General features: G+C 42.1%; 1 protein-coding gene across 3 annotated transcripts in view; it reads left to right on the top strand.

Moving 5' to 3' along the window:
* The first annotated feature begins 530 nt into the window (after positions 1–530).
* ctnnal1 (catenin (cadherin-associated protein), alpha-like 1) overlaps positions 531–20163 on the top strand; it is a 57917-nt gene continuing 38284 nt past the window's right edge. The window contains exon 1 of one of the 3 annotated variants that reach the window (XM_074612335.1): positions 531–925. In XM_074612335.1, the coding sequence (XP_074468436.1) occupies positions 830–925 (96 nt within the window). In that variant the 5' untranslated portion in view covers positions 531–829. The remainder of the gene's footprint in view (positions 926–20163) is intronic. The other 2 variants (XM_074612333.1, XM_074612331.1) reach the window with 2 other exon arrangements.

Below are 20163 nucleotides of genomic sequence, written 5' to 3'. Positions count from 1 at the left end.
AGTTCTGCATGGGTGGATTATGAATGTTTAAATCTATAACTCCTGTATGACATCTTCTGAAATTTGCCTGATGCATTTTTAAATCAAAAAGTTACATCAAATCTTCCTCTTTTTTTGCATGCAAACAGATTTAAAATGTTCAAAATGTGTCTGATTTGATGATATTGTTTTGAATTACATAACTGCTCCTCTGAAATCTGCATGGATGGATGGGTGGATTATGAATTCTTAAATCTGTAACTCCTATATGACATCATCTGAAATTTTGCATGACTGGTTGATGCATTTTTTAAATCAAAAAGTTCCATCAAATCTTCCTCTTTTTTTTGCACAAACAGATTTCAAATGTCCAAAATGTGTCTGATTTGATGATATTGTTTTTTGAGTTACATAACTGCTGTTGTTTCTGAGTGAACTAAAAATCAAATCCTGATTATCAGCTAAATGATGAAGTGCACTTTGGAGATGCATGTGCACATGAGCAGCCAGCAGATGTGTGTGTGTGTGATGTGTGTGTGTGGTTGGCCACAGTAGTGGTGGTGTGCTGCTGCAGTCTGCTCCCTGCCGTTGTTGAGTAAACTACATGGACATTAGCGGGTTCAGCGGCGCAACCACCGAGCCGGAGTGGATTAAAACCAGCGTGCTGTGCGCAGAGAGACACTCGGTAAAACGACTCGGTGTAACCAATTCAGAAACATCCTCGGCGTGCAAAAGCAAGTCTGTTACACCAGTTTGCAGCTGCGAAACAAGCAAAGCAAAGGGCTCTTTAGTAAACTCAGTATAGTGCCGTGCATTGTGTGTGTGTGTGTGCAGGGAGAGCTCGGCGGGAATGGCTTCATCTCCGTGCGGCAACAGCAACTTTGATTCCGGGCTGGAAATCAAAACTCGCTCGGTGGAGCAGACGCTTATTCCTCTAGTATCGCAGGTGAGTGCAATATAAACTTACAAACAAGTAGCTTTATTGTTGTTATGTCTGCTCACATTTGTAGGTGGACTTTAAAACGCAGTTTGGCTTCACAACAACAGCCTCGCACACATGAGGCTCAACTTTGATTCTCGTGTTTACCTGGTTTTATACACGGAGCCTGAATGTTTCGTGTTGTGTTTAAAGACACGTCCCACATGTGGTTTAATTTGCAACAAGTTGTTACATTGTAACATGCTACTGTTGTCAATAATGGTGGTTTATTACAGCCTGCTACTAAGCTGTTGCAAACAGCTTAAGAGCTCAAAACTTTTAACATGTTCACTCAACTCATAACAAATTAGACTAAAGATTGTTGTTGTTTGGCTGAAGTTGATAGAATTACATAACAACCTACACTAAATGGGAGCATTAAAGGGGCTGTTTGTAACTTTCAGAATTGCTTGTTAACAGCGACACCTGTGGCCGTTAAGTCAACGAAAGTCAGCGTCGGGCTCGAGCTTGTGCTCGCTCTAAATAGATATGAACGAGCATCGCTCAACAGTGAGGCGACACACATCAGCTAAAACCACAGTATCACTCTATATTTCAGCTGCTTGGCAGTAATGTTAGCTGACCAGACGAAGGTCTCTCCATGAATCAATGCTGATCCTAGTGTTGGCTTTTCGGAGGCTGAAGCAGGAAGAGAAACGTTTTCGCCTCCCGACTGCGCCCGCAGGGGAAACACCGGCACCCGGTCGGAGATGTTAACGTTTCTCGCTGCGGAGCTACGAAGTCTCTGCAGTGTGTAGTGTGCGTGCATGAACGTCTAGAGGTGGAGCGAGACAGCAAGGACGCGCGCGCTGTGAGTGAAGGCAAGCAGGCAGAGCAGACTCTGGCCACACGCGAGCGCGCATGGGATCACCACCCGGTAGATTTATACGTGTAAGAAGTTACAAACAGTCCCTTTAAACACCCCATCCAAAAAACAATTAAGTCACTGTGATATTAATCCCTTATCTTGCTGGAGATCACCATAAACTGTCCTAAACTGTCCTAAACTTTGAGAAAATACTTGTTCAAGAGGGCATAACAGTTTCCCAATAAGTTGTGTGCTGCTGCCCTTTGCCAGTCCTGAACTCTATGTATACTGTGACTCCCACTTCTCTAATTGGGCCACTTTGAGGCACGTGTTTTGTTTTTCAATAAACAGAAGAAGAAGAAGAAAGAGCCACTTTACAAGCCACTGCACTCTCTCAGCAACTCCTCTCTTGCACACTCGAAACAGTAGCCCCAGCTCTAAAAGCATGGAGTTCAGGTCAATGAGTTAATTAATCATTTTATTGTATGGTGCAACAAAGTAGCTCTTACCAAAAAGAAGTTTATTCAAGTGTGCTATTAGTATACTTCTTTTAAACTTAAAATAAGAGAGTATACTTTCAGTTTACTTTTTATGTACTTATCAGAGATATACTTAGCGAAAGTATACAAAAGAATACTTGGCTTATTCTGACAAGTATACAGAAAAGTCTAGGTATACTTGGCTCATACTGACAAGATGATTCATTTTGCAAAGCTTCTGCTTTACCATGTGACCGTTTTCCACTGTTGTTTCCTGGGAGGTGGCGGGTTGCAGCTCCTGAATAGGGGAGTGACCACCAGTCTTATAAATGCTAATATCCCCTTGTTGTGCAGGAGGCTTAAAGAGGGAGAGACCTGTAAATGCTCTGTTGTTTCCACTGAGAGGCAGTGGAAGAGAGAGGCCCCTCACTGGTGGGTTAACAGAGTCTGTCACAATACAGATGATGGAAGGTCGCTGCCAACGTCCTCCCCCTGTGAACGCTGAAAGCCTGCTTCCTCCCTCTCACTGCACTGAAATATATAAGGTCATCCTGTACTGACTGGATATGGATCTGTTAGGGGATGTGCTTTCAGTCATTCATGAGTACACCAAAAAGAAAGTTTGGTTATACAGTATGAGAACTGAAGGGTAAATTCAGGTAAGGTTAAACCTGTGATGCGAACAGCAATTACTGTAAGAATATTTATGGTGCTGTAATATAGTGCAAAAGCATTCAGTAAATCTGCTGTACTCTGCGTTATCTTAATAATATTTACACTGCAGCAAACTTATGGTGCCCTCCTGCCCGCTGAGAAACGCTGGCTGAGCTCCAGTCGGTAGTAGCCTATAGAAGAATGTGCTGTATACTGTAACGGCATTCAGCATAAAGTAGTCCTCAGTGTTGAATAGTAGGCCTCAAGGACAGTCTTTCCTAACTTTCTTTTTTTCTTCTCAGTGTGAGGCATGTCCCCATAGCAACAGAGCTCTGCAATGCTGAAAGAAACAACATTTCCAAGGACCGTTATCTCTCCGTATGTAATGTTTTGTTGTGATGTCACCTAGAGGACGGTCACTCAGGCGGTGCTGACCGCTACATTAGTTTCACCTGCTGTGAGTGCTTTGCATCCAGCGTGGTCACGTGCAAACAAATCGCTCGATTTATGCAAATATGCACAAAACATCTTTCTAGAGCTGAAATGATCAATCTATTAATGATTGATTATTCGATTGACAGATACAGCAACGAATAGGATTTACCATCCTAGGTTTCTTTCTCAAATGTAAGGAAAAACTGGCAATGGCCATTTTCAAAGGGGTCCCTTGACCTCTGACCTCAAGATATGTGAATGAAAATGGGTTCTATGGGTACCCACAAGTCTCCCCTTTACAGACTTGACCACTTCATGATAATCACATGCAGTTTGGGGCAAGTCATAGTCAAGTCAGCACACTGACACACTGACAGCTGTTGTTGCCTGTTGGGCTTGAGTTTGCCATGTTATGATTTGCTTGTTGTTGCTTACTTGTTTTTCCCCAGTAACACCCATGGATTTTACATGGTAATAATGTACAGGACTTGTATAACTGTTGGGTTAATGACCAGAAGTAGGAGTGGTATCCTATTTTCTAATAGGAAATAGGAATATGACTTTGCTACTATTTGTTGTTTCTTGCATTTACAGAACATTTAAGCCCTTTCACTTGCTGTGTTAGGGCGTTCGAGGGCATGTGCATAGACGGAATCAAAATGCCAAATGAAATCTCTCTAACTTGTGTATGTGCCAGTGGCTGTGGTACTCTCATTACCGCCTTTAACGTGAGTAACATAACTCAGTTAAGGGGTTTACGTGACGGTTCTGAGAATGAGTGTTGCCTTACATGGGTTATAATTGAGTCATTATAGCCAGTGTAAACGCACACTGACTGTGTGGGCTGATTTGTGCGGCTTTTTTTTTTTTTTAAAGCAGCTTTGTATGTATGTGTGAGTGTGTGTGTGTGTGTGTGTGCATGTTCATGTGCTGTAGGGGTCATTAGATAACTATCAGGAGGAAATGAAAAAGCAGTGTCGGTGAGAAAAGCCAGTGGTTGATAAGATATCATGTTGTGCACTATCCCCTTTTTTAAATTTTATTATGTCTCCTCTCCTCTCCTCTCCTCTCCTCTCCTCTCCTCTCCTCTCCTCTCATGACGTTGATATCCTCAGGCCTCTGTTATCAGCTTCACTCCCACCGCGGTGTAATTATAGGCCTGGGAGTCTCCCGGCCTTGCACTACACACACACACACACACACACACACGCAGACACACACATGCACACACACACACAAACACACACATATGGATCAGATAGATACGTGCACACACAGTCCCACCCACCTCTTCTCTTTCCATGCTTGTATGTTCACCTGTCTTATTGAGTCCTGGTGTATGCATTTATCTTTTTGAGTCTGAAAGAGTTCATTCCTAACGTTAGTGCTACTCAGAGTTTTTTTGCAATTTAAATTATGTCTGAATGTGTTTTTCGTAATGTGGCCACCTGGATGTTTTCTAGCTGCATCCCCTCCCTATCAATTTGACCATTCACTTCTCCCTTTTCAAAACAAAAGGAGCTCTTGATACAACAGACGCACTCTCCTCACTAATGTGCTTTACTTCACCTTTTCTGCCTCAGCCACCTCCATCCCATACCAATGGTCTTCTTGCATTGCGAGGGTAATGAATTGCCCAGGTGTTGGCCAAAAATGCAACGGGCATCACACAGAGAGAAGGGAAACTAACTTTGTGAATGTGTCTGCTGCTGTGTGTGTGTGTGTCCTACCTGTGATGGGCTCTGTTGCCAGCTGGAAGGCAATTAGCGATAATCTGGCTGCTTTTTCCTTGAGATCTGATTCCTGTTTTTGAAGTGGTGATTAGTGAAATAACTGTTCTGTTCCCTGTTTTTTTATAATTGCGGTGTGTTCCTAGTAAAAACACACCCAGAGCCTGTCTGGGCGCGGACATGGTGGTCCTCTGGATGACGAGGTGTAAGGGTGTTGTTTGGAGGTAAAGACGTGTGGGAAGGAAGGAATAAGGGCCAGGGAGTAATATCTGAGACTTTGATCAGATTGGTGAACGTTTAAACACTTGTGACACACTGGCCTTGTGATTACACAGCTATGCCGGCTCCATCATTTATTTTTTTTGCAGGGCTAAGCCAGGAGTTTCTTAAAAGATTTTCAACTATAATTGGGGCTGGAAAATCTGTTTTCTGTCCAACATTGTTAGCGTCGACTTTGTCATGCTTCCAGGGGTTCTGTGGTGCTTGCAGTTTTGCTGTCTGATGAGCTAAAAGGACTGTGGGTAAAAAGGCTTTTTTACATTTTGCTCACAAACTGGATTGGAAATGGCATTTTTATTACAAAAACAAAAAGCTCATTGGCAAGTTTGTGGATGTGATTTGCTTAGAGCATTAGCATTTTCCACATAAATTCTGCTCTAAATGAAACGCTGACAAAAAAGGCTCTCCATAAACACACTCCTCATGTAACAGCTCTGTGAGCACCGACCATCAGTCACATTTTCAATCCATCTTTCTGGAAATATTGGAAATGCAGTTTTACTGAGGCATGACGCAGGCACTATTTCCCTCTTAATGTTCCTGGTCCTGTGGACGGGTGACATGACAAACGTCCAGGTACCGAAGTTGTTTTTTATACACGGACAGAGAGGCATTACCGTTGCCACGAGCCCTAACAGATCTGCTTCCTCCAGCCGTATGATGATAATGAAGACAAATGGGGCCCTGGCATGAAGGTGAAACCACATGAGGATTACAGTGCGCCACAAGCGTGCAGATCAAAATATACTAGCCTGAGACAAAATAAGCCTTTATTGTGTGTGTGTGTGTGTGTGTGTGTGTGTGTGTGTGTAGGAAGGGTGGGGGATTCCAGAGTGGTTTGTGTGTCTTTGTATCTGCGTACTTTGGTATGTGTGATTGTTTGTTCATGGACGACAGAAACTAAAGTAATCTGTGCTGCTGGTGTTTGAGGTTTCATGTGTAGCCACTTGTATTTTTTGTGTGCTGTGTGTTGTTGCCACCATGACTTGACTCTTTTTGGATACACACATACACACACTGTGCCCCTAAAGGCCTTAATGAGGCGTTATACATTAGACCTTTTTTTGTGATCCAATACTCTGTCATGTTTCTTTTAGTATTACTGCCTTTTGGATTTTTGTATAATATTTTCTTATTTGGTGTTACTTTTTCCCTTTAACAACTCTTAGTAATGGATAAATATACAGAAGCGCCTCTATATAGTATGTTTATGACGTCTTTTTGGCCTGAGTCCTTTATGGAATAAAGTTTGTACATTCTTAATGTATATCCTTGTATGTATTTGTAACAGGGGTGGTATCATAGACTGTTTATAAGAAGGGGACATAGTCACCTTGACGTCACCCATTGGGTTGTAGACTCCCGTTTTGAAGCCTCGAGTTCGGCATTTTGGCTGTCGTCATCTTGGTATTTGCAACCAGAAGTGACACAAGGGGGTGGAGTCCAACTGAATGCTAAATCATCAACTTTTTAGGCGACCAAAAATGTTATAATTAACTGTAATTAAATTAATAATGAAAAACACACTGTGAAGTTCCAAGACAAATACACGGACAACTCCCAGACCGGACAACGCCGTGGTAGCGACCTGTCAATCCCAAGGTAGCCACACCCTAAAGCATACCCTGCTTTATGGTCTATTTGACTCTAAATGGGACCATAATTTACTAAATGAACATCATGCTGTATTGAAGAAGACTTGAAACTACCGATTGAGACCATAAACTCATGTTTACAATGTTTACTGAGGTAATAAATCAAGTGAGAAGTAGGCTCATTTTCTCATAGACTTCTATACAATCAGACTTTTTTTGCAACCAGAGGAGTCGCCCCCTGCTGGTTATTAGAAAGAATGCAAGTTTAAGGCACTTCTGCATTGGCTTCACTATTGAGAACTGGAGGTTGCCCACTGCCGGAGGCCTTTTTTGAGTACTTTGGGGAGTACATGATTTGTATATATACTGGTATGTTCCTTTATGTACATCATCATCTTTCTGTACCTTTCTGTAGCCTTGATATACTATCGTTTTAATTTTGCCATCATGACTTGTCACTTTCAACCCTCTGAGGCCTCGACCAAAACAACAACGTGTCTCATAACGAACTTTCAGTGCAGGTCTGACCTTTACCAGAAGGCCACTGTTGCCTGTTTTGCCATTATGAGTGGAAGATTTTAAAGAATGGCCAATGTATACACTGACACTCACACTCTTTAATTTGCCTATACAGTAGTTTGAGACGGGCAGAGCGTGTGGTTTAGTGTTTTGTTTCGGCAGATCCCCCCCTCCTGGTTCAAACATCAAATATATGAATCACAGTGAGCATTATTGTTGTGTAAATGAGGATCTGAGGCGAGTTCTTGCTCTGCGGTAGGTAGTATACACAGGCAGTCAACAACCCTGTGTAGTCAAATTGAAATGAGATGTAATTCCACTCCCCCTGTTTTCTAGTTAAGTGGTTGCATTAGTCAGCTAACTCTGTCAGTTTAGATAATTCAGATTCTCTCTTTTGATGAAAACACACACTCCCCTAAACCTCCCGCCCTCACTCTCTCTCATACTCCAGTTTTTTTTGGTGTCTCTCTGACAAACACACACACACACACACACACACACACGTAAACGGTTCGCATGACCAGTCTTTCCCCCTTGTCCTCCCCCTTTCGCTCTTCACACTATTGCTATCAGGGGAGTCATTACAGATCGCTGTTCTCTTTAAGTGCCGATAAAAGGGTCCGTCTCACATGTCGATCCGTTGACCTCTCGCCGGCTAATATACTTCCACATGAGAAAGTTGTGTGTGTGTGTGTGTGTGTGTGAGCGATTTGCACGTGTGCGCCCGAAACCTCAGAATAACCCAGCCTAAAGGGATCAGTCAGCTAGAGAGAACAGCAGAGTTAATTTAATGGTGAGAAAAGCTATGTCACCCTCTGCCATTTAAGTTATCTGAAGGCTGTAGCTAATAGTGATAACCGCTTTTAATTGTCTCAATGAAAGCCTCGGCCTCCGACCAAGACGTATTGCTGTAGCGGGGAGGTTGATAAAGTATTGATTAAACATCCCTCCCATTATCAGAGAGCCTCAGTGGCACAGTGTGCTCACAGTCTTTCATTCTGTGTCAATTGAAAATGCAATTTCAAAGACCTATAAAGTAGGGTCCTCTGGTGGCTTTTGGTTATGCAGATAGTTTAGTTTAATTTGTTTTTGAGTTATCCCTCATTTAGATTCCTGCCAACGAAATAGTCCCTAAGAAAACTGTTGATAGTGAGTTCTTATAAAGACAAACCAGGACATTATGTCTGTAAAGATATATTGCTCTTGAATTTTTCAAATTTAATTTTCAATTCTGTTATCGCTATAAACCAAATTTAATTAAACTCAGCTGCTTTCTGTTTAAATGATTCTTCACCAGAGGTGTGGACTCGAGTCACAGACGGATTTTTTTGTTTGTTTGGAAAGAGGATTTACTGGTGGGGGAAAAACTAAACTGAACTGAACAAACTTAATTTCTGTTAAAATGGCATTGCATTTAGGGAAGAGCGTATTATGACTTGTTTAAGGCTCGAAAAGTTTAGGATCTGGGACTTGACTCAGGACTTGCCTGTCTTGACTTGGGACTTGAGTGCAAAGACTTGAGACTTACTTGTGACTTTCAAAACAATGACTTGGTCCCACCTCTGTTCCTCGCCATGCTCAGCCTCTATCTGTAAAGGGTCCTCGAAGGCTATTAAAGGCGTTCTTGTTTGGTATCAAGTGGCTGTCTGGCTCATTACCAGCCCGTATTTACAGTATATTCTTAGTTTATGAAGATTAGATAGTGATGACTAGTCTCATCTCAAAGTGTGAGCACACAGGAAGAGATATCTATCAGCGGGAATGTGTTGCCTAATGTAGCATGGCGTTGTCCGGCCTCACTGGATGGAAGCACCCTGTGGATTGAAACAGATGCATAAACACACGCCCAGAAGCACAGACAAGGACATTATTGACATTAATTACTCTGTTGTTGCACAGAGGCCATCTGCGAACTTCAGCGAAACGCACAACAGTTTCCCTGCCAGTCCGTCTGTAGCTGTACATAATATTTCAATAACAACACATCAAAAGGATATACCTGATATGATGAGATAGCAAAAATACTGTTAGGTATTTATGAAAGGAATGAGTGTTATTCCACTGATGCAGGCACACAGATATAAAGATGGACAGAAACATGATGTGTTACTGCACATGCTGTCTGGAGAGAGGAGACAGATGAGTGTGAAAGGACAGCCCACTTACTGTAATCTTGTTGGCATGTACCCTCCCTCTCAAAGATATCACACAACATATCTATATTGTCCGCTGCCAGGGCAACCACAGGTAAACAGATGAGCATTTGGCAGGCAGCTGTTTGTATCCCATTGCTTTTCTGTTGGCGGTTTCTTGGCTCGGTGGAGTGATCATTCCAGTCTCGAGCACATGACATTGACTAGGACAGTCGTTGCACGACATGGGGTCTGGGCCTCGCTAGGGGAAACTCTGCGAATCCCGGAGAAGGCAGGAAAACTCGCCAGCTGCGAGGTCGTCTAAAAAAGATTGATAAAATGTTGCACAAAATTGCACGTGTCATCTTTAAGCTATTTCAGTAGGTGCCTTTAAATATTTCGCTTCACATATTGTCCTAAGTGAAAATATTACACCACTATGTCTTACTCTCTCTTTGCCTGGTGTGTTCAAAGTCTGACACGGTGTCCCCCCAACACCCCTGTCTACTGTAGTGTAAATAAAAAAATTGTACTGCAACATGAAAAAAGTTAATATTAATGAATTTAGTCACCTAGTATTGTTCTTTGTCTAACAGTCGTTTTGGAATTACAGTTCCCATAATGCTTTGGGAGATGTAAACAGGAAGCATAATGTTGCCATTGAGTCACTTAGTTTGCTGTGGGCTGCAACCAGGCCCCCAGGGAGATCAACGGGCTTTGAAGCAAATTAGTGGCAAGACGGTAGAATTACAACATCCGTGTCCGTCACGTGATGACATTTGGCACAAAAAGACTTTTTCCCAAAGACTTACATTGGGAAAGAGATGTCTTTAACTCGACAGCTAATTTTTTTTTAGGTAAATCAACTTCCCATTACGAACACTTAAATAGTCCTTATTTAAATCATTAGATTCTAAAGGTTGCACGAATAGCCAAATCCAGAGTTATTTTCCTTCTTCCATTCATGTGATTAGTTAAAGGAAGTTAAAGGAAACGCTACTGCGCTTGCTCTAGGGGCCCAATGAACGCGAAAGACCGCCGGAAGATCCTGGTAATTTATCACTCGCCGGTCGAGCCATTTTGGCTTCATGCGCCACTGAGCAACTCTCATAGGAATGAACGGCCTCCAACGCTGTATGGAGTTCTCTAGATACATCTATGGCTGCAATAGAGGGCTGATTTTTAACCTATATTTGTTTACATTTTGGCAAATTTGCACCATTAATTGTATACCGTATTATCGTATTACTTATACTGAAGAAAACTTCTTCTTTTTGGGCAAGTTTTACATTTATGAGTGTTTTTTTCTATAATTTCTAAGCGGATTTATGGATGTTAAGTCACAATGGACATCTGAGATAATGATATCTTCATAAAATCACACTGAATTCAAAAATATGTGTATCATGAGTCATGACTCTGAGAAAGAGTACATATTCGACTTCAATTTTGGCAATCGGACTCATAGGGTTTTAAGTATCTCACTTTCACTTTCACTTTCACCTCACGCAGTAACTTTTCCTTACATTTCTCAGTCCGTGTCCCCCTAGGGAGCAAAACCTCACAGAAAACCTCTGCTGTATATGATAGGCCAAACCAATACTTCATGATCATATCCCACTTGTCTGTCATAGCGTCACTATTTCATAAAGGAAATAGAAACATTTCAAAGAGACAAAAAAAAGTTTTCAAACTTCACTGGATTAGAGATATCTGAAAAAAAACCCAACTTGCTTTGAATATGAGTATTATATAAAACGTTGAAGTATAGTTGTCTAATGAATACTGTCTTTTAAGGTCATACAAAACAGAATTATCTGACGCACATCCCAAAGCTCTCCAAGCCATCGTGTTTGTTCTTCTCTCCCTCTCAAGCAGCAACATTGCTGACTGTACCACAGAGGAATCCTTCAGTCTGGCTTGTATGTGTTAATTGCTTTCTTCGAGCGTCTTTGAACTTCTCCCCTCTCGATAATGAGTTCTTTTAAAGAGATGAGGTTTGACATGACAGAACAAAGGAAGTGTGAAGGACAAGGAGAACACAGAATACCAAACATTTTTCTTATCTTTTCTAATTCAGAATAGTGAGAAATTTCAATAAGTAAAGTCTGCTATGTTACACCAACCTACTTCCCATGATATACTGTATATGGGAATGTATTATTTCTGTACTTTTTTTATTGCAAATGTTGACCAATATTGTTTGTTTAGCAGTTATCTAATTAATTGAACCGTAAACTGCATTGTCAAGTGTGTCACATTTGACCTTTTGCAATAGTAAAGGCCATAAAGAGGCCAGCAGAGTAACTTATTATGGACACTTGAAACCGTCACTTTATGATGTGAGTTCAGGGAGTTGGTGTGAGGAAGTATCAGTATGTAATACGCTATAGCACCTTGTTTGTATGCCTTCCGCCCTTCTTCTGTGGCTCTGCCCAATTTCCTGATTTAGTTTTCCCGTCACACACCTTACTCCTTTGCTCTTTAATTCTCTGTCTTCAGCCTTGCGCTTAGTTTGTCTCCATCTCTCTACACTTAGCCCCCTTTTAATCTCAATCTCTCCAGAGAGTCCAGTGTCCCTGTATCACCTCCTTAATTATGCAGCCTACGGAAAACTTAGCCCGAGGCTACAAGTCGTGCACAGAGCTGAAAAGTTCAGCCTTACCATTTCTCTTAGGATCATTTTTTTCTGTGCTGTAAACTGAGACATAATCCTTGCACCTATTCTGAGGAACGGCGACGGGAACAGCATGTAACCAGCTCAGCCAGATTTGGCTGTCCCTTTCTTTGACACTGAATCCCTGAGAGTGATCAAGATGATGGTGTTCTTACCATCTTTTGTCTGACTGACACATATCTTCAGGGGAAATGTTTTTGGAAGCCAGTGCAGTGTTGAGAGCACAATTGTAAGCAGATATGATCTAAGACACTGTGAAAAGACTTCGTACCAAGAATAGGACAATATGGTTTTAACTTGATACCGATAAGATTACATAGTTGTTATAGAGGCTGTTTCTGAACAAACAGGTTTTGTTCTCAAATCCTGTGCAGGATGGGAGCTATATTTAAAGTAGCTAGATTTTCACAGGCCATTTTAAAGTTGTCTTTTCAAATGGCAGCTTCAGAAGGGGGTGTATCTACAGTATATAGGCCAGCAACTGTGAAGAAAAGACGCAGCATTGTGAATCTTCTTTAGATTGTCCCATTATGTAAACCTGTTCACAAGCCATTTAAAGGGGACCTATTATGCTTTTGTGCTTCTTTCCTTTCCTTTAGTGTGTTATATATTTTTTTGTGCATGTAAAAGGTCTGCAAAGTTACAAAGCTCAAAGTCCACGACAAAGGGAGTTACTCTCCCCCACAGAAACACTGCTCCTGAACTCCCTGAAACACCTTGATTGAAGCATTTTCTTCTGTAACGTGGTGATGTCACCAAGTAACACATTTGCATAATACCAGTTTAGCGGGTGGTTCGGTACACCTTGAAACAAAGCTAGTTAGAGTGGAGCTGGAGCGGAGTCAGAAGAGTTCGGTTCGGTTGACCAATCACAACAGAGTGGGCCAGCTGACCAATCAGAGCAGACTGGGCTTTTCGAGAGGGGGTGGGGCAGGAGCTCAAACGGAGCAATTCAGACAGAGGGTGAAAACAGGTGCTCGAGCACAGCTGGTATGAGAAAAACAAAGCTTTTTTTGAACATTAAAACATGTAAACATGTTTGAGTAGAAACCCAAAATACAAGTATGCATCTGAAAATAAGCATGCTTTAGGACGCTGCTACTTTGTGATTGACTGGTTGCTACCACGGCGTTGTCCGGTCTGGGTGTTGTCCATGTTTTCGTCTTACAACTTTAACCCTTTCACAGTGTGTTTTCAGTTCATCAAAGTTAATTCTAACCTTTTTTGGTCGCCTAAGAATGTCACTTCTGGTTGCAAAAAAAGTACTCGGAAGTATTAAAATGCTAACTCATATCTGGGTTTTAGGACTCATTCTTGCACCACTCTATGGGTCCTCTTTAAATTGGCCCAAAAAAGCCCATCATTCACAGATTCAGCCTACTGCTGATGTATTTGTCCTGTCATCCAATCCGCTCCAGTGACGCTTATCCCTGATCGATAACCTGAAAGTACCGGATACTAACTAAGCCCTATCAGTATGGGGAGGGTGCTCTCATCTTGTCACTGTTTCTGGGTGACTGGAGCCGGTGGGGGACAGCTGGAGGCCAGCCAGCCGGGAAACACAGCCCAGCGTGGGTGTACTTACACTCACGCGCGCACACACACTGTGCCAACCCCTATAAATAAGTTAAAGTCACTCACCTTCTATAAATAATGTTCAGGTTGTTCTGGACGTTCAAGCGTGTCTTTTATCTGAAGGGCTGAAAGAAGCTTTTTTAAGTTGCTGATGATATAAAAACTTTGTGATTGGAATTATATGAGTATTTATTATGGGTGGGACTTTGGGAATTTATTTTACATTGGGTTGCTGCTTGTGTATGTAGAGGCTCCGGGTACTGGTTCAAATAAATGTTGTCTGAAGTTTAAATAAATCCTGAATATAACTTCAAATACTTTGAGACATGGACCTGTGTCATGTAGTGAAAGCATGTTCCCTAAGCCCCCCATGAGTATGTGTGAAGGAGCCGGTGTGTCACAACACAGGCCATTATGCAGTCTGAAGTCAGGGGGGGCTGCATTCCTTCACAGGGATCATATTTCGAGCTCCTACAATGTGTAATAGAGTGCTGTCTGAAATCATGTCTGTGTATTGTTTATAGGAGCATCACGGTCCCGGGTCAAAAGTCAACGTCTCAAAGGGCGAGACCTTTACGCACTCTATACTGGCTGGTATGCATGAGTTAGTGCCTCCCCCCCAAGGGCTTGAACTTGGCCTCGCTTCGTTCGCTCACCACTTTCATCAATGAATCATCCTGCTCAGCCACCATCCTTCTGCAATGAGGGGTTTTGATGTTTGGTTTGACACACTTCATTGATTTATTAATGCAGTCATTCACATTTTAAAGTCCCTCTCTTCTCAAATGTCAGACCCCTTCAAGACCACGTTATTATAAATACCTTTTTTCTCCTTGTGGATGAGGATTTGTCTCGCACTGGGATAGTTTGCAGTGACTTTCTTCCGCTCCTGACACATCTTATCGTCCCATCTCCCTCCTTTCATCTGTGAAGAATTTTCAGAGGCTCAAAAACTGGGAGGGCAAAAAAAGAAAAATCCTGGAGGTATAGCTTGTGAGAATTATGTCAGCGTTTTCATCAGACACTTTCTTTTTCATTTGATTTGTGCCTCAATAGGCGAGTTAGAAACGAAGCCCATTTTTCTTTGTCACTTTGCTTCTTCATTCAAGTAAATAGGCCTTATTATATTAGAGGCAAGCCAGTGCCTTTGTGTCAGGTGTGTTAGGTCAGTGTCCTCCAAGCAGACACTTTTCCCTCTTTCTGCAGAACATGCCATCACAGTGGGAGGCTGTCACAGAGCCTGGTTAAGCCACTTTCACACACTGTTCACCGCACACTATTATTTGTCCATTACTTGTAATTACCCATCATGATGACTGATGGAATGTTTTCGAGGCTGAGTTGGCAAGCGGTTGGGATTATCCTGTTGAGGACTTTATATAATTACCCAGTCATTAAACACGGCTCAGTGTGAAGACAACCTGAGGGGGGGCGACTTGCCAATGGCTCGGCTGTTGTGTTCGTACCTCCAGGTTGTGGGAGCAGGCTGTTGTCTTCATGCTGTGTTGCGTCCAAGAAAGTGACTCTGGGACAAATGTTGTTTGAGCAATGGCTCCTCCATCGCTTCTCTTTGGAGTTTAGAAATCTCCGAGACTGGTATTTTACTCTCAGGGTAAAGGCCTTTGCACACCAACTCCGCATTTGTCCGAACATCACGTTGTGTCAACCACATTGACACACCTACTCCGAAACTTTCGTCTGTCATTTAAGTTTTCAGAAGGGGTTCCATTTTCTGCATTTTTTCGCATCCGTCAAAAGGCAAAAGAGGATTGTTTGACCACTCAGAGCCACCGTCTGTGCAAACGTCATCATCCAAAATGACATGATAGAGACAACGGTTGTGTCCGAAATCATTCTGTCATTCACTACTCCCTACTCACTATTCAGGGAGTTCTATGGAGAGGACTATATAGTGAGCTCAATGTCAAAATGTAAAAAAACACTTTCTCAGCACTGTTAATTCCGTCATTGCTGTGACGTAATGAAAAGGTGCCAGATCGTCTGCTGCTGTCGGTAGACCATTCATAATAATAAATACTGACATGTTATTTTGTGTGTGATAAATACATATGTAAGCTATTTTGTTGAGTTGTCATTTAGCGAAATGCTTTTATTCTGAAAGGTAAGAATTAACAGCCGTTGTGAATGTGGAGGCAATAAGCGTATTTTCCCAAATTAATAAATACAAAGTACTTTGTGGCCGTTTGTGTTGTGATGCCCTGCCCTGCTCACATTAGATAAATTATTTTCGCTCCGCAAATCATCAATGACTTCGGACACAACCATGGATTTGTCTCAATCGCCCTGCTATCTTTCCTGTCGTCCGTCTGACATTTTTTCTTCAGCACAATGCATGATGATATATAGTGCTCGGTTAGTGACCATCGCTGTCCTCTACTTTCATATTGCATTTCGGGGTACTTTGAGTCCGCTATATAGGGTATAATAATTCTCACTATACATCCAGACAGCACTACAAAATGGCAAACTCACTATATAGTCCACTACATAGTGAATAGTGAGTGATTTTGTTTGAGATTTTCTCAGTGTCAAAATGCGGACTTGGTGTTGATGCTTTTTGAGGCCTGTTTTACAAACCAAGCTGATGATGATGATGATGATGATGATGAGGGGATGCAGGCCTTAATTATCTTGATTGTACTGGATTTGGCTTCATCTAAAATACGTTGGGTGATGATGGATCTGGTTACATCGATTTACAGTTCCGCCTCTTTGGGTTTTACACAGTTTCTCATCAATCTTAACTGGCGGGCCAGAAGATCCTTACTGAGATAATTGAGGAGTAGAACGAAGAATACAATAGAGCCTCATCAGGAACTGGATTTTGCCCTTTTCAAGTGCTTTCATATCAAGTTTCAACAACAAAGAAATCATGGAGGGGGATATTCAGAGTTTGGCGTCAGATGGCAAGAACAAAGTAGGAACAGTGCTCTGGGCCACGTTGTGTTTTTTCTTGTCGGGGTCCAGAGGTTCAAAGAGAAAGATTTGTTACAGTCATTTTTTCCCCCCTTGTTTCGTTTGAAGGTGCGTCATCTCACAAGGTGAGACTGATCTAAATTATTCAACTTTTAGAAGACGATTATTTTCATGGTTGCCTTGTGGATCTTGTTTGTTTTCATACATAACACAGGACACAATGCACCTTCCGATTTTAGGGATTTGGTTATTCATTAATTGCAAATGTTGGTTTGTTTATGCACACCAGCAACAGGCCGTGTCTGCAAATGAAACCTTCCACTGAAGTATTTTTGTTGGTTTCTCTTCCTGGAATGTAACCCACTTGCCTAATACGATTATATGAATGTTCTATTAGAGCTGCAAGTCTTATTCAATTAATGAAACGAAATGAGACTTCAGTGTCCAGACAAAGGCTTTTTTTTTTATGAGTCATGCTGTTTGGAAGTTATGAAACTTTCCCCCGAATATCGCCAGCAGCCGAATCTGATGGGGAGATTGGAGACCTCACATGAGGATGTAATATGTGATGTCTCAGTGAGCTTTGCTGCTGTGTTTTTCTCCCTTTGTTTCCATTTCCGTGCCAAAGTAAACAACTGCCATATCCTCGAAAAAGATTTATTCCCAGGCAAAAGTATGAATTAGACGTCTCTCTGAAATAACCTGGTCTTCTATGGAACAAAGAGCCCAGTATAGCCCCGGAGAAAATTGTAACTGCGTACGGTGTACATTTCCAAATGGGTGGGATTTCATCTGCATTGCCCCGCTGCCTGGGCCAGGGATGTCTTTGATATTACGTCTTGGATGTTTTTGTGATAACTTGCGTAGATCAAAGACGTCTGTGCTGTCAGGCTGGCTGTCTTGGTTTCAGCATGATAACAGTTATATCCGTTCCACAATTCTTTGTGTTGACAGTATCCTGCCTTGTTTCTGTCTGTTTTAGGTTTGTTACGAGCTGACATGACTTATTTCACATTCTGGGACCCTGTTAATCTTCCTTAGACTATGATTTGCCTGCTAATTATTTTTTTTTAAGGCATTATACAGTATACATATTTTTGAGATAACTAAAAAGATGCATGTTTTGATTATTCACAGCCTTTGAAATATTTGTTACACCCTTAAAGTGAGATGTTGTTCAGTGGTATTCAGCTGCTGGCAGATGCCCACAAATACCATCACCCACACACCGGTATAGGAAAAAGTTGAGTCCATCTCCAGCATATAAGCTGGGGGGCTACACTAATGATACGCCTAGGGAAGCTTGTTCAATTTATTGATTTATTATTTATTTGACAGCAGAACCTCCCCTGTATTTCCTTTTGCTCAAAACAAGTGCAAAAAAAAAAGATCCCTTTCAACTCCAGACTCTCATATAGTCTTGGTAGAATGAGAGTTTTTGAGATTTCCGTCCCCTGCTGTAGAGATGTGACAAGATAATGGCACATATTTATGTGTCGGCTGAAATTCACAATGAGATTAAATCAGTTCTACGTAAGAGGCAGTTTGACATTTTGGTAAATGTGCTTTTTGACGTCTGCCCCAGAGTGTAAGATAGGATGAGGTCTGTATGTTAAATATGAAGCTGCAGCCAGGAGCCAGTTAGCTTAGCTTAGCACAAAGACTGGAAACAGGGGGAAACGGCTAGCCTAGCTCTGTCAAAGGTGAGAAAATCCACCATCACCATATATGCCTTTTCGTGCAAACGGGCTGTTGATCCGTACAAATTCAAAAATCAGGCAGGTAAATGAGAGTGGTATCAATCTTCTCATCTATCTCTTGGCAACAAAGCATATACTCCCAGAATATCCAACTATAACTTTTAAAATAGCTCATTAATGATAGATATAGACAGAGAATTCAACTGTTACATCTAATGGCTTCATGTGCACAGCAGTTGAGAAACTGCAAGTGATAGTCGGGGTCTTTTGATAAGACGCAGCTTGTCAATCATGCTCATAAAGTGCCTCTCGGTGCACTGTTTAATTCAATATTGTTATTAAATTAGTTGTAATCGGATTTTCCTTGTTCACTATTCTCCCACCAGCAAACTGTAAAAGGCTTATTAAAGCGAAACAAGGTCGGTGAACCACAACAGTAGTTTATGTCATGGTCCAGTGCTCAGCAAACAGAGCAGATCGATTCCCTCTGCTCCCCTTCCCGTCTTAGTTAACCTTGGGTCGTGGTTAACAGAGCAAAAATTGATCCGCAGCCATGTTGTGTTTTCTACCCCCCAGCAAAGACCATCGAATCAGAGGTCACACTGTCTCTTCTCGTCTATCGCAGTGTCACTCTTCACTGAAAGAGAGCTATTTCTTAAAAAGTTCTTGGATACAGTAAGCTGGAAAGACTTTGTTTCCTCTGCAGCTCCTCTCGGGCCGTGCCTTCTGTTTTTTCTCCGTCTTAGCTGTCCACCCTCTTTCCTTATTTACTGTATGCCCTCTGCCATCCTCCCGTCTATCTCTCCATCACAGCCGTCCGTCTGTTTTTCTCCCAGGTTTATCATTCCCTCTTATCAGCCGCTGCTGGTTCCTCAAGGCTTCCTGCACCTCATATCAGCCCGACTCATTACACCGCAGCGATGCTCTGTTTTCAAGAGAGATTATGTGTTACTGTCAGTGCACTAACAAACCGGGTCGGTGGGGTCCCATAACACATGTTGTACTTCAATGAGTAAATACATCCGCTTCAAATCTCGAGTACGTCTTTCATCCACATAAGCATTTGAATATAAGTGTATTATTGGGAATTGCTGATAAAAGATGACTGTTTTAATAAAGACTGATTTGCTTGTCACGCGGTAAACTACAACTAGCTCAAGAGGTCAGAGTGACTTCGGAGAGCTCTCCGCTCAGCGCCCTCAGTGGGCCCACTTAAGACTTGATAGATTTCCCATTATTTTCAGACAGCCGTGATGGAGCACCAGGTAGCACACAGCCTGTTCTGCTTTCCTCTTAGATTCTACTCCCTGAGTGGAAACACTAGCCCGCTATGGCGCATGAATGGTAAGCCAGTCTGCTGCCTGCCAAGCCCTGGAGATGAATACTTCTCTTCTTGTGAAACAATCACAAATATGTAATCTGGAAGCCCTGGGCCATTTTTCCATCCCTCTATTTGGAAATCCGTCTGTGAGAGGTTTCAGAGAGGCTATGAACACTTGAACCGTGGCAGAGCACCAAGGAATCGATGCCAAGCCGTAATACCAAGAAATAAGTGGGATTATATTTGTCATTTATTTGACAGCGAATGGTCCCTGGGAAAATATCTGGCTGAGTTTATTGGGTTTGCCTAGTGCGTGCCAACCTTACAATCTATTCTGTTGTTTTGTCTCGGCGTCTCTGCATAC

The sequence above is a fragment of the Sebastes fasciatus genome, chromosome 17 (genome assembly GCF_043250625.1).
Source record: "Sebastes fasciatus isolate fSebFas1 chromosome 17, fSebFas1.pri, whole genome shotgun sequence".
NCBI classification, from domain to species: Eukaryota; Metazoa; Chordata; class Actinopteri; order Perciformes; family Sebastidae; genus Sebastes; species Sebastes fasciatus.
This window is presented reverse-complemented; position numbering and strand designations above follow the sequence as displayed.